Source organism: Zeugodacus cucurbitae, chromosome 2, assembly GCF_028554725.1.
Source record: "Zeugodacus cucurbitae isolate PBARC_wt_2022May chromosome 2, idZeuCucr1.2, whole genome shotgun sequence".
NCBI lineage: Eukaryota > Metazoa > Arthropoda > Insecta > Diptera > Tephritidae > Zeugodacus > Zeugodacus cucurbitae.
This window is the reverse complement of record NC_071667.1, coordinates 57105574-57119861: the sequence shown is the minus strand read 5'-3', so window position 1 is coordinate 57119861 and position 14288 is coordinate 57105574. Positions and strand designations below refer to the sequence as shown.

At 34.6% G+C, this 14288-nt stretch overlaps 2 protein-coding genes across 8 annotated transcripts in view; one reads left to right on the top strand and one right to left on the bottom strand.

Moving 5' to 3' along the window:
• The window catches only part of LOC114803657 (succinate--hydroxymethylglutarate CoA-transferase-like), a 77735-nt gene that overhangs the window by 12328 nt on the left and 51119 nt on the right, over positions 1-14288 (top strand). The window lies entirely within an intron of this gene.
• Positions 1-14288, bottom strand: part of LOC105209533 (fatty-acid amide hydrolase 2) — a 39077-nt gene that overhangs the window by 4750 nt on the left and 20039 nt on the right. For both annotated transcript variants that reach the window (XM_011179959.3, XM_011179961.3), the window contains one exon: positions 13630-13810. In XM_011179959.3, the coding sequence (XP_011178261.1) occupies positions 13630-13810 (181 nt within the window). The remainder of the gene's footprint in view (positions 1-13629; positions 13811-14288) is intronic.

Below are 14288 nucleotides of genomic sequence, written 5' to 3'. Positions count from 1 at the left end.
CCCCACTAATAACACTTTGAAGGAAATGAATATGCCAATGCAGCGCTCGTAACGCAGCGTTTGATGCTGCGCCTTGCACTTTGATTGATTATTGTGGAAATATTATCGCGATCAAGAAATTTTGTTATGACGGTGCAATTCCCAATATGGGGACTTACATTCCATATTTTCATTGACGACTGTTTCGGATAGAATATAAATTAAGTAATTAAAGTCGATAGCGAATTTGATAAATGAGTTGAACAGTAATTTGTTTATGGAAAGTATTACTTTTTGAAAAAAAAAACACAAACAAATAAATATATCAATTTTTATATAAGTCTCATCTATCATAGACTTTTGTCGTCATTCTTAATATAGCTAAACGATGGTGGTGGTCTTCGTTTTTGATGAAATTTAGTGTTTTTATCTCATCTGTGGTAGAGACTTTGTTTTGGGGGTCTTTTTCATGAAGTAAACAAAAACTTAAGGAGCCTATAACCAGTGATTCATAATGGCGGTTTCATTTAACTTAATTGTCTAATTTGGTTCCCCCTGGGATAGCCATTCATTTCATTGATATTAAATATTTATTAATTTAGATATTTATTGATACAGAACAAATGCACATTGTTTCTCGTTAAGGAATAAGCTTCATTTTCTGCTTGACTAACTTTTAGAGGCTTGCTCACGGTTTCGGTCTAAAAACTTTGCTAAATTTTCTAAATTAATGTAGAATAATGCAATTTTCATAATTAGTGTTTATTGCTTATAGATATGTGTAAATGGCTATCTTTTTTAGATGCTTAGACGGGCTTTTCCTTTAAATGTGCTTTGATATTATTCGCAAAGAGTGATGAAAAAAATATGAAATTTAATAGCACAAACAAAGTTGTCTGTTCATTTATATTTTTCTAGGAGAGACCGTTGTTAAAGTTGAGGGTAACTTGAACCTCGGTTATTGAAAAATAGTTCCATCACACTCACATGGAAATTAAATGGACTAAGATGGCAAGAAGTCTCCATTTTGTATGAAAATTTATTACTCCCTCAATATTCTGAACTACAATATATTAGGTTGGCCGCTTTTTTTGCTCTTTATTCAATGCTTTATAAAAAGTGTTACAGTGATCGGGTTTAGTTCAAATATGCACCGTTTTGTTCGATAATCTGTTTCCATCTAGATGGTAACTTCATAATATCCCCCTCGTAGAAGCCCTTCTCCTTATTTGCGAAGAACTCGGACAGCCTCTTTTCACAAGCCTCTTTTGAGTTCAACTTTACACCATTAAGGGCGTTCGCCATGGATAGGAACAGGTGGTAATCACTTGGCGCTATGCCCAGGCTATAAGGTGGATGCGAAAAAAACTCCCATCCGAGATCCCGTAGCTTCTGACGAGTCATCAATGAAGTGTGTGGTCTAGCGTTGTCTTGGTTGGAACACTACAACCTTCTGTTGGCCAATTCTGAAGGCTTCTGGTCGATCGCCTGCTTCAAGCGGTCCAATTGTTCGCAGTAGATGGTAGAATTAAGCGTCTGGCCATATGGGAACAGCTCATAGGGGATGATTCCCTTCCAATCCCTCCAAACACAAAGCAAAACCTTCCTGGGCGTCAATTTGGGACGATTCACCGGCCTTTGACCACGACCGTTTTCGTTTGATATTGTCGAATGTGATCCATTAATAATAATATTTCGAAATATATTTATATTATATATATATTTCGAAAAATACTGGACCACTTTTTAAAAATTATATGGTAATGAATCTGGTAAAGCGACCTACGACGTTTAACACATTTTCATATATTCTTTAATAACTGAGAATTCTTAATAAAATTAGGGCAGATCGTTTCAGTTGGTCTTAAGTGGTTAGGTGGATTTGTACTAATAGATTTTATCTGAATATATATAATATCCCAATAATTTTTGCGATAATATATTCCTTGATAGATATATTCTTACCAAAAATGGTTGCAATTGGTTAATAATTGGCCTAAACCCTATATATTTTCCTCCTACCGATGATAAAATAGATATGGCATGAATTTTTGATATGAGTCAGAAGCCTTCCCAATTTTATTCCAGATTCGCATTACCAAAAATAAATTTGTGTTTGTGCATATTTTATGTATAAATTTTATGAAAAAGCAAAAACCCATAAAAACATATTAATTTCAACACATACGTGCATTAATACCAGAAACATCATATGACATATTTGCACATATAGTATATACCCAGTAAAAAATCCGATCATCCAAAGATTAATCTTAGATCGCTCCTTTCCGAGCCATGGATTACTCCACATTGCTCAGAGACTCATGCATTTATTACTCCTTTTTAATATAGCATGTCCTTACGAGGGATCACTCCTTTTAAACTCCAAATGAAGTGCAAACCGAGCATTCTTTTGAGCTCTTTTTGACCTCCGAAACGAGAGCAGAGGGAGTAATCTTCTTTGTCTCTAGAAAGAGTACGAAAAAGAGCAGAAATCCGACACACAAAAATATAAACAGTGTTGTAAATAGATGAAAATTTTTATTAATTTCTTCATTTTTAAGATATAAGAAATAGTAATTCACTTAACAGAAATAGTTATGATATTTCAAAATAATGTTAAGAGTGGCTAAATAATAGACGTATTTTTCATATTTACGAAGAGTTGAAGTCGGAGCAGATTTTAGTGAATTTCATGGATTTGATTTAAAAGTCCATAAATAATGTAAAATTTGCTTTAACGGATTCTGCAAAATATGAAAAAAATAGCATATGTTAGTTACTTAAACGAAATATAAACAACTCAGATCTCACCGAAAAACAAAAGTTTTTGTTTTTTATCAGCTCTTCTGGTAAGTAAAGCTCTTACGTCTGAAGGCTTTGATGGACCAATATACTCAGTTTTAGTATTTATTATAAATTCAACTTTGTTATGTACAATTATTATAAAAAGGAGTTTCACTCTGATTATTCAAATGCATTAATATCAAAATTTCTTTTGGTTTCGACGCCTCTTCATAAGAAGCTTCTCGATAACTGGTAGACTTTTTTTAAATTTATTTTTTCACTAATTGTCTTAAGAATAAATATATTCACACATTTTTTATAAATAATTAATACATTTATAATATAATTTATCACTTTTTACCCGTATAACAACTTTATACAAATATTCGCGAAAATTGATTCACGTTGACGCGTTGTTTGCAAAATTCAAACTAATTTAAATTGACAAAATACGCTTTTCTAGAACATAAAAGAATTTCATAACAATTAACAGTTATGATTAGGCGTTACGCTTTATCTTTTCTCATAAACCTCGTTTATTCCTCCAAAATGTATCAAAAAGCGAGGAAACAAACGATTTTTGTAAAAACTAACGAAAATGGCTTTATTGCTCACTTAATGCTCGAAATGGATGAACAAATCATTACTCCTTTATTACTCGATTTTGGTATTAATTCAAAGATTTTTTACTGGGTAGTAAACAGATGTACATATATATATGTGTATATTAATGTGTAGATGTCAAATGACAATATGGAATATAATCGTAATTAATGAGAATGCCAATGAAAAAGATGCATCACTCGTGCTCACTCACTACCTTCATCGCTGGCAAGAAACGACCTCAAACGCTTATGTAGGGCAGCGACCGTAATCGCAATTGCAAGCTCCGCTGCGAGAGCAAGCGTAATCGCAGACAAATGCTTGAATTCAAACGCAGAGCTTAGTGGGTAATCCAAGCGCTTGACAGCAGAGACAATAGAGGCGGTGACTCTTTAGTTTTGTATGGTTTTATGTTTGTCTAATTGTCGTCTGCATACGTGTTTTTGCTGCGTGCATAGGGCACCGCTCGCGCACGATATTGATACCGATGGAGGTCGTTCAACAAATGCAATAACGCAACTATTGGCAATATATGTATGTATATATGTATGTATGTATAAAAGCTGTGAAATAAGCAGCGTCAAAATGTCTGGCAACATGACTGGCTTTGAATTTGACTGTTACGCTTTTATTTTTAAATTGACTATTTGACAGCAAGTTGAGCTTGATCAGTGCGCGCATATATATATTTATATAGTATATACATATGTATGTAACTAGAATTACGAATCTGCAAAATATTTTTATTTTGTTTTTGCCATTCTGCACATGGTTTGTTTATAGTACAATGAGGTTATGTGCGTGTACATACCAACATACACATGTGTATGTCGTTCACTTACATTGTTGTGCCGGACGGTGCAAGCGACAATCAAGGTGAATTTTGTTTCGTTGAGCCACAAAAAAACAGAAAAAACAGTTAATAATATTACTTACATATATAACTACTACATGTGTCTAAAGCCATACTATTTATAAGCACGTCTTTTTCTGAACGTGTAAATCTTATATACACGCATTTATGTGCCGACATGTCAATATATTTCATACTTCATACTTTGTTGAATGAATGAGCAAATGTACGCATGCGCGCATAAACAATCGAAACCATTGAGCGTGAAGAGCAACCCAATTATTTAGCAACAAACCAACATACATACTATATTGTATATAGCTTGTATATATGTATATCAGCATATGCATTTGCATTGTTACTTGTTACGTAGGATTGTCGGTTTACTTATTGCCGAAGCTAATGGAAACGTCAGTTTTTGCGTCACAATCATAAAAGAATTGCAAAATAATGCACAAATTTCATAAATCGCAATAGTTTCAATGGTTGACTATACATATAATACATACATACATACATATAATTGTATAGGCGGTATTTTTTGAGGCACAGATTTTTCTAGAGCAGTCAATGTAAAATTGTGTATTAAACATTTTGTTCTATATATACTTTATGAAATTACCTTGCCTCTTTTCGAAAATAACCTCAACTTGCAGAGAGGTCAGGTCTCACTCTCATAATTTTCTGATCTTGAATTGTATCGGCCTATTTCTCACTTAAAGTCTTATGGACACCAAGCTGTGATGGAATTCTTGCCTGTGTGCTGGATTTGGTTTATAAGCAAGGATTTGGAACGGTTGGAAATCTCTTGTTCTGCTCCAACCTCTCTTAGATAACGGAGTTTTACTTTACTTTGGTTGAATTGTATTAGGTCTACAAAATTTTTTTGTGCCCGGCAAAAAATATTCCTTTGTAGTGGTAGGGTTCTAATGATCAATGTGATGAGGTTAATTTTACCAATTCTTAAAGTCAAAGAATCCATTAGGACAGTGAGTTTCAATGATCAATATCTTCAATCTTTATTTATTTTTTTATAAGTCGATAGTTCGTGGTCCACTTGCGTTCGAGCGTTGAACAGTCAGAACTCGCTTGAACTCAGCGTTTACCGTTTACAATCTTGTGTGGTTGCAAGATCCTTCTGGCCCGGGCTAAAGCGCAAGAGCTCTTTGAATTGCTCTGTCTCAGCAAGGAAGCAAGCATAGGAGTGCTAACTGGACATCGTCACGCATGCGGTGAGATTAAGGATTTTGTCAAGCTGCCAAAACCGTAAAGTAGGGCGAGGTGAAATCATCTTGACATTTTTTCCTCCAATGTCCAGCTTTCGCCAAACTAAACTCGTAGTATCTCGGTAGGTACACCGAGCCCAGCGAATGGACATTAGTCGACTCAATAAATTTGCGAAAGATCCAAAGCGGTTTGTTGATAAGTGGGGTATAGATAGATAGGAGTGCTTTTTGTTGGCATCACAAAAGACCAGCATTCAACCAGCTGTCCAAGTGGGTTCCGCTGCGACCTAAAAGCAATGATCAGTCTTTCAATCTAACTTAACCTAGTATTACTCTACTTTTGCGAGTTTAGTGTTAAAGTTTCTTGGCGTCAAATTGTTTATTTATCTCTTATTTATATAAGGATAGACAGATCCCGTCTCGTCTTCCTGATCAATTTACAATATACAACTATTTATCATCCGTATGTGAAAAAAAAATTTTACACTGACGAACAATCAAAATCACTATATTGCGTTTTAATCTAAATACTTATGTTATTCAAAACCCCCTGAAGCGTTATTAATTGCTTATCTCTAAATGTCATCATATTTGCGTATTTATAAATATATGAGTATTTTAAGCGTCAGTAATAGCACTCAACTGTCAATAATTATAAATCCCAGATGAATGTCTACCATTGGCATATGCTGGATTTATTGAAATCTATACATATGTACATATGTATGTATATCATGCATACATATATATAATATTATGTATATATAAATGGTTTAATCTTTAAATCTTTCGTAAAAAATAATAATAATATTTTAATAATCATTGCGAGGATTGTTTGATAAGTCAGTGATAGTTTATGTATATATTTTTGGTTTCAAATGCTATAAAAACAATCTAAATGGAAAAATGAATAATGGAAATATGAAAGAGATAAAAAAACTGACTTTTTAATCAAAAAGTCACTGGCTTATCTGTTCTTCATCCTCATAATCCTCAAAGCTGACTATTTTCAATATTTAATACGGTTGCCTTATATTATACTCCATTGAAAAAAAGTATATTTTTATGCTAGAGTTATTATTGAAGATATGACAATGATGCAAAAAAAAATAGTTTATTTGCACTCTACAATCAATATACAGAGGTAGTCAAAATTATTTACACATCGGACGTTTTTTCACAAGTTTTACTCAAAAAGCTTTCGCTTGTTGTTGTTGTTGTCGCAGGGTAACAAAATGCTATGTTGTTGTAAACCTTGATCTATTCCTGAGCGAATGAAGTCAGTTTGGCTAGAATTGCTATGGCGGAGAAATACGCAAATGAACCGAAGACACGCAGTAGTCAAAAGTACTGACACACAACTTGAACTCTATTATCCTGTTCTTATTTAATGATAATTTTTTTTTTTAATTTTAATGTTTAGTCTAAGTTACTATTCTAAGGCGATAAATTCATAATTGGTTACACCGCCTTTGGCATCAATAACAGCCTGCTTTATGGTCCGAATTGATTCAACACAATTGTGCGCTAAGTTAACTGTTAATTTAGACCAAATGTCTGAAATTTCAGCGTTTTCGGTTATTATATCAATTGTCCTCTGATATTTAATGAAAGACCAAACATTTTGACTAAAGTTTTGGTCAGGGCTGTGCGGAGGTCAACCTGATTTGGTTCATTTAAAACTTTCGTAGGTAAAGATCCTTCATGAAATGGAGCATTGTCCTGTAGTAAAATATAGTCAATAGTTGGAAAAGGCCGACGGACCACTAGAATGGCATGGTTATGTGAATTCTGATATATCCGGATGATTTAGGGTCCCTAAATTAGTATCAACTCTTCAAAACAGAAGTAAGGAAAATTTCCAAAAAAATTTCGAAAAATCATAATGTCTCTCCCGACTTTATTTAGCGTCTAAACTGCATTATTCTTCTTCTCAATTCGTGGTAAATGCATAAAGCGTTTACTAAAGAAGCCCTGGAACTGAAATTCAGTCTTATCTGCCCACGACAGGCTTTAGGATGCATTTTAAGGCAAATGAGAGGCATATCGCTTTTGTGGTTTCGGAAATAAAGCTTTTTTGGTTTCAGAAGTGGTCAGCTTTATGCATTTTTTAAATGTCCTTAGCAGTGTAGCATCATTGGCTGTTCATGCAATATGCTGATTCGATGCTACTGCAATATTAACAGGACTACTTCTAGGATTTTGTATGACAGTTCCTACTAATCTTCGGCATTCTCTTTGAGTTATCACAGGTTTCTGTCCAGTTCTCTTTAAATTGTCCTTGCAATACTTCGTTTCCTTCTTTTTAATAACATTATAAACAGTATTCCATCAAATTCTATAAGTTTTAACTAACTCCGAAGCCGAAACCCGAGTTTTAAACTTAGTAACAGCCTCCAATCTAGTTATAATCCTTAATTCTTTTGTTTTCGACATTTTATTCACCAATTTTTATATTTTAAGGCTGAGTTAGGTTGTTATGAATGCAATAGAATCCAATTACTACTCTAGCTTAAACCAAGTCCAAGGATAAAGGCCAAATCGCCGTGTGTAAATACTTTTGACGCAAAAAAAATGTGTGTAAATAATTTTGACTACCTCTGTATTATGGCTACATATTATTTAATGTAAACCCTAATGTAATGTACACCCTAATATTTATAGATTAAGTCATATCACATACAATTAGATAACATTTGTAGCGTGTGGCACGTTTTAGTTACGTAAATATTTCTCACGAATCTCAATTTGTTGCAATTGAAAGAAACTACAATTGCTTTTTGTATGCATTTTATTTACTATTTTTTATGGATATATTTGAAGAAGAAAAATGCGAAATTAATATCAGTCGGTTTTAGTCAAACTTCACTTCATTTTGTGGTATGTGCCTAGTATGTGAGGATCGTATGGCTTGTGAAAAGTTGAAAAATCATCAAAATGGAAGAAATATACATTTACACTCAACTAGTATCCATATAACCAACGTAACGATTCCTTCCGGTTGTTTTTTTTTACCGTAAGCGGTTAATGAAATATACTTCTCAATAAAATTAAGCGAGAATATTTCTTTTAATATAGAAGTTTATACAAAACTTGTGCGATGTTGATGTATACCTCTTCCAGCGCCACACTTCATTCAGTTTCTCGTTTAGATAAATGTTTCAAATATTAAGCAATAATGTGCGCACATGACTTGACACTTTTTCCACTCGATTAGGCATTCCAATTAAGCAGGAGTCAATTAAGCAACCATACTGTATATAAACTCATATCAGCTTTGAACTTCCTACATTTTCCGCATCACTATCAATCTTTAAAACGTTCTTTCGTGCTAATCGCAGTTTTGTCTTTGTATATGCCGCAGTAATCATAACAAATCATTTTAATTGCCATTCATTTGAATTACTTAAATAATACGCTCATATTTTAACTGCCGCCTCAGAGTGAGCGGGGAAAAGGTGTTTAGCTTAGACTACTACGATATCTATTTTATTTATTTTTGTGTTTTTCCGTTGTGCACAAGTTTTGTTTTGTTACCAAAGTCAGTCGATTTGTAAATGCTTCTATAGAATGTTAGTTTTATTTTTGCAGTAATTAGCAGTTAATTATTATAAATTGTAGTAGAAATGCTTAAATACCGTGCTATAATTCTAGTCAATACTCAAGTATTATTTCATAATTATTATTTAAGTATTGTGACTTGCAATAATGCTTTGGACACGCTTAGAAAGAAACTAAAGCATGTTTATATGTACATATGTATGTTTTTTAATATATATAACTTTTATTCTAAAACTCGTTTTTAATTTAGAAGGTGGTTCCCTTGGTTAATTTATAATAACACTGTACAACACTCAGCTGAGTATTGGACCAAACTTATTTTTTTTTGGGAGATTGAGTCTTATGTAAAAAAAGTATATTAGGTTGATAAATAACCACCTCCCGCTTTATGAAAAGTGTTACAGTGGTCGGATTTAGTTGAAATATGCACCGTTTTGTTCGATAATCTGTTTCCCCCTTCCTTATTTGCGAAGAATTCGAATAGCCACTCTTTAAAAGCCTCTTTTGAGATCAACTTTACACCATCAAAGGCGTTCGCCATGGACAGGAACAGGTGGTAATCACTTGGCGCTATGTCCGGGCTATATGGTGGATGCGATAAAACCTCCCATCCGAGCTCCCGTAGCTTCTGACGAGTCATGAACGCAGTATGTGGTCTGGCGTTGTCCTAGTGGAGCACTACACCTTCCTGTTGGCGAATTCTGGACGATTCTGGTCGATCGCCTGCTTCAAGCGGTCCAATTGTTCGCAGTAGATGGTAGATTTAAGCGTCTGGTCATATTGGACGATTCCCTTCCATTCCCACCAAACACATAGCAAAACCTTCTTGGCCGTCAATCCCGTCTTGGCCACTGTTTGGGACGATTCACCGGCTTTTGATCACGACCGTTTTCGCTTGATATTGTGGAATGTGATCCATTTTTCGTCGCCAGTCACCAACCGCTTCAAAAATGATTCGGTTCAGAAGGTTTTTTTTTGCGTCAAATCATGCGCCACCCAAACATCAAGCTTTTTTATGTATCCAACCTTCTGCAGATGGTTTAAAATGGTTTGCTGACTAACTTCCATTTCCTGGGCGATGTCACGAGATGCCACATGCCGGTCTAACTCGATGTTTTCCATGATTTAATCGGTATTCCTCGTTACAGGTCTTCCGCATGCTGACTTATTATCCATGGTGTCGTTTTCACCCGCTCTGAATAGTCGAAACCAATCCTCCGCAGTTCGAAGTGATAGCGTACCATCCCTCAAAACACCATTAATCTCACGGAACGTTTCTCTAGCGGATTTGCCTTTAACGAAGGAAAACTTTAAAATAACGCTATAACTGTTTAACGCGTCGTTTTGTAGGTTATGTCAAGACCTTTCAAAGATTTATAGTATTGCCAGATACGAGCTCTGTAGCGCTTCATACAAAGCCACGAAATTCAAAAGACAAAAAGGCGGAAGGAAGATATTATCCAACCTAATATTTTCCGGGTTTTGAAATTAGCCTCGAAATATTTGCCTTCGAATATCGAAAACAGACTTATTAAAAATCATTATAATTAACGCTTTTAAAAGCTAACTTTGAAATACGGTGAACATATACGGCGAGAAAGATAAAATATCCAGAAATTTGCCGTATAGTGTAATAAAAGAAGCTAGTGTTGACTTATTGTTGCTGTTAAATATCAGAAAACTCTTTCCAAATTATAATTTAAACTACTGAGCTAACAGTCCTTGGTCGGATATAATTTCGACTTCGTTTCGGATGGTTGATTAGTTTTGGTATTATGACTGATACCCGTGACGAAGATTTCCATTATGGATTTATCTATCCAATGAGTGCTAAAACCTCTACAAACCTTGTTGAGGAGCTCAGTAAATTTTTTGTGTTTTACACGTATCATAAACACCTTTTCACCGCAAAGTACAGGGGATTGGCCAAACTGTACCCAATATGCCAATAAACACAGTAAAAAATATTATTTTTTTAATTAAAATCCAGCCATCTTTTAAAGCCAAATTTGAAAAAGGACAAACTTAATTTTTAATAATAATTACCGGCAATGCTTTAGAATTGTGCAGAATACTTTCATTTTATGTTATTGAAAACGCAAATACACATAGGCGCGCCCGCTTCTTACACTCCATATACAACTTTTATTACAAACCTTGCGAAAATAAAACCATGAAATTTTAGTTAATTAATTTATGCCAATTTCGTTTAACTAAACCGGTCCCATGTTTGTCTGGGAATTCACGAATACAAATGTAAATATGACAAATTTGAATAAAAAAAGTTTCATTCATAAATTTTAATGAGCTTTGCAAAATGTTACCAATGTGAGGAAGGCAGACTTTTAATTTTGTAATAAAAGCGTCGTTGCAAATAGAACGAAGTGAAAGTGAGTTAAGTGAAAAAGCAAATAGATAATAAAATATATATAAATATATAGCAAAATAGTACAGTGGTTGAAGCTGAATAGCTGAAATTGATGTACTTCGACGAATCATTGATTAATGTACTCGGCTAATTTAACCATTGAGCATCTAGTTTTTTACTTGAATTTCACTGATCCTGATAAATGTTGAGCATTATCATAGGGAAATTGGAAGACGACGAGGTGATCATAGCGCAATAAGTTGATCAAGATCTTTCGGATATCAAAATGTTCTGAATTATCATCAATTTGAAGTAGTGTATTAGTGTACTTCTCTACAATATCTTATAAGCAAATATATTTATCTATAATGTATTTCATAGAACATCTCGATTCTACAAAGACATTATGCCTTTCAAATAAACTGAGGATGCCATCCCTGTCTGTAACATTCCTGCTTTTCTTATAACTGACGTTCTTTTAATATTGCCATCATCACCAATTTGGCACCACAACCTGGTTTCGGTTTGGCCACGTCAATAAGCCCTTGACAGTCGTTTCTGCATTGCACACGCATTGCAAACGAAGTCGTCAGTTGGAAATTTCAAGCTTCGTCAGGTCTACATCGACTTGATCCTTCCACCTGAGGCTTGGTCGTGCTTTACTTAGTCGGCAGGGGGTACCAAATTGTATCAATATTGTCACAGTATTTTTAAATTTGAAGAATACTCTCAATCAAGTTGTATTAATATGGATGATAAATAATTATTGGCTGAATACTAAATCGTGTCACAAAACAAAAATCTCAATTACTTGGTACATATCTTCTCCAATACATTCAGATCAGGTACTGCGTTGCTGAGTTCATTGTAATCGTTCCAGTACAGTGATGCACTCTTTACAGGAAAGAATCGCAAAAATTCGTGAAATTTTGTTGGATGACCGTAAAATTAAATTGCACCAGTCTAGTTAAGATCATTGGCATTTTAAGACCATATTATTTATAATTTTTTACAAATCAAAAGTTCAATCAACCGGAGCATGACCTCAAACTATTTTATGGATTTAGTATGTTTTTAAGATACATGATACAATATTCATACATTTTCAAATATCCCCACAGAAGAAGTATGGTTCAAATCTGGCGACTATGAGGTTTGTACAAAAAATAACGAGAATTTTGGTTTTTTCAAAAATCATTCGTTCGTCTGCTTTAATGTATGTGATTGGCGTTGCAACCGTGTAGCCGGTTATAGCCGAATCGATGAGAGCGCGCCACTCTTCTCTTTCCTTCGCAGTTCGGTGGCCTTCCCCTTCCTCGGCTTCCTCCGGCGGGTACTGCATCGAACACTTTCAGAGCTGCAGTGTTTTCGTCCATTCGGACAACATGACCTAGCCAGGTTAGCCGCTGTCTTTTTATTCGCTGAACTATGTCAATGTCGTCATATAACTCATACAGCTCATCGTTCCATCGTCTGCGGTATTCGCCGTTGCCAATGTTCTCAGGACCATAAATCTTGCGCAAAATTTTCCTCTCGAAAACTCCTAGTGTCGTCTCATCTGATGTTGACATCGTCCAAGCTTCTGCACCGTAAAGCAGGACGGGAATGATAAGCGACTTGTAGAGCTTGATTTTGATTCATCGAGAGAGGACTTTACTGTTCAATTGCCGAATGATGTTGTCCAAATTCGATAAGCCAGCGCTTCTTCCAATCGTCGAAACACAATTTTTGGGATTTAACAAACGAAAAGCCCCAGGCTCATAAATAAGTGTTTTTAGCGGCTGCTAGAAATTTTTTTCGCACTTCCGAGGCATGTATATCAACATAAAAAATAAAATAAAAATAATGACAATTGGATCTTGAACAATTGGAAATTTTACAATTCCCGTTATTTTTTGAACACACCTTGTATTATACCTATTGTTGATATCAGAAATCCTTGGAATTTCTGTAGGAAACCCCAAATACTTTCATTCGCTATGTAAAGTTCTTTAACGTATTTACGGGCTTACATTTATTGAGTCGTTCATATAATTTGGATACTCGGCACCCTTAGTTACGTTGAATTAAAAAAAAAAAAATACCAATTTCAAAAACCTTTAGAAATTTGAGACTCTCTGTACTACTAAGCCATATTATAATCTATCATAAACATTACTATTTGAGCACGTTGAGTAAATAGTGCCGTTTAGTGTGATTAACAAAAGAATAACAAACTAAAATAAATAAAAAAAAACAAATCTCTCACTCACCTTTCCATTGCGAATCAGTTTGGCCAAATCGACAGCGGGTATTTCCAGCAGGTGACTCCGTATGGGCGGCAACTTTTTGCGATTCACTTTGATGTTGGTGAATCGGCTGTAGGGCACCACGAACCAACTGAAGACGATCATGGCCGAACGCAGAAAGCGCCGCATGATGTACCCCATAATCCTGGAACAAAGTAGCACAGCAATTTTGGCGATTTTATGTTAACACGTTTCACAAGAAAATAACAAAAACAAAAACAACTATAGCTACAACAACAACTTAAAGTATATTTATAACTAAGTATATAGGTCACACGGCAATGTATGTGTTTGAGTGTGTGGGTTCGGTTGATTTTTTTATTTTATTAGCTTTGCGTTGATTTTCCAATACATGCAACTATTAAATGCTTGTTTGTTTGTTGTTGGTTACTCTTCGCTAAATATTTTTATGTGATTTTTGTTTCTGAAACTTTTGGCAAAGTTTCGTTCGTTGTGTTTTTCGGTTATTGTATTTTTTCGGTTATTATTACTATTTTTATTTTTACTTCATTGCAATCGGTTGCAATTACAAAACCAGTACACCAGCGCTCGCATGGCCTTTGTATATCTGTGTGTTTATGTTTGTTGGTGTGTGTCTGTGTGCTTCTGTTGCGTAGCTGCGA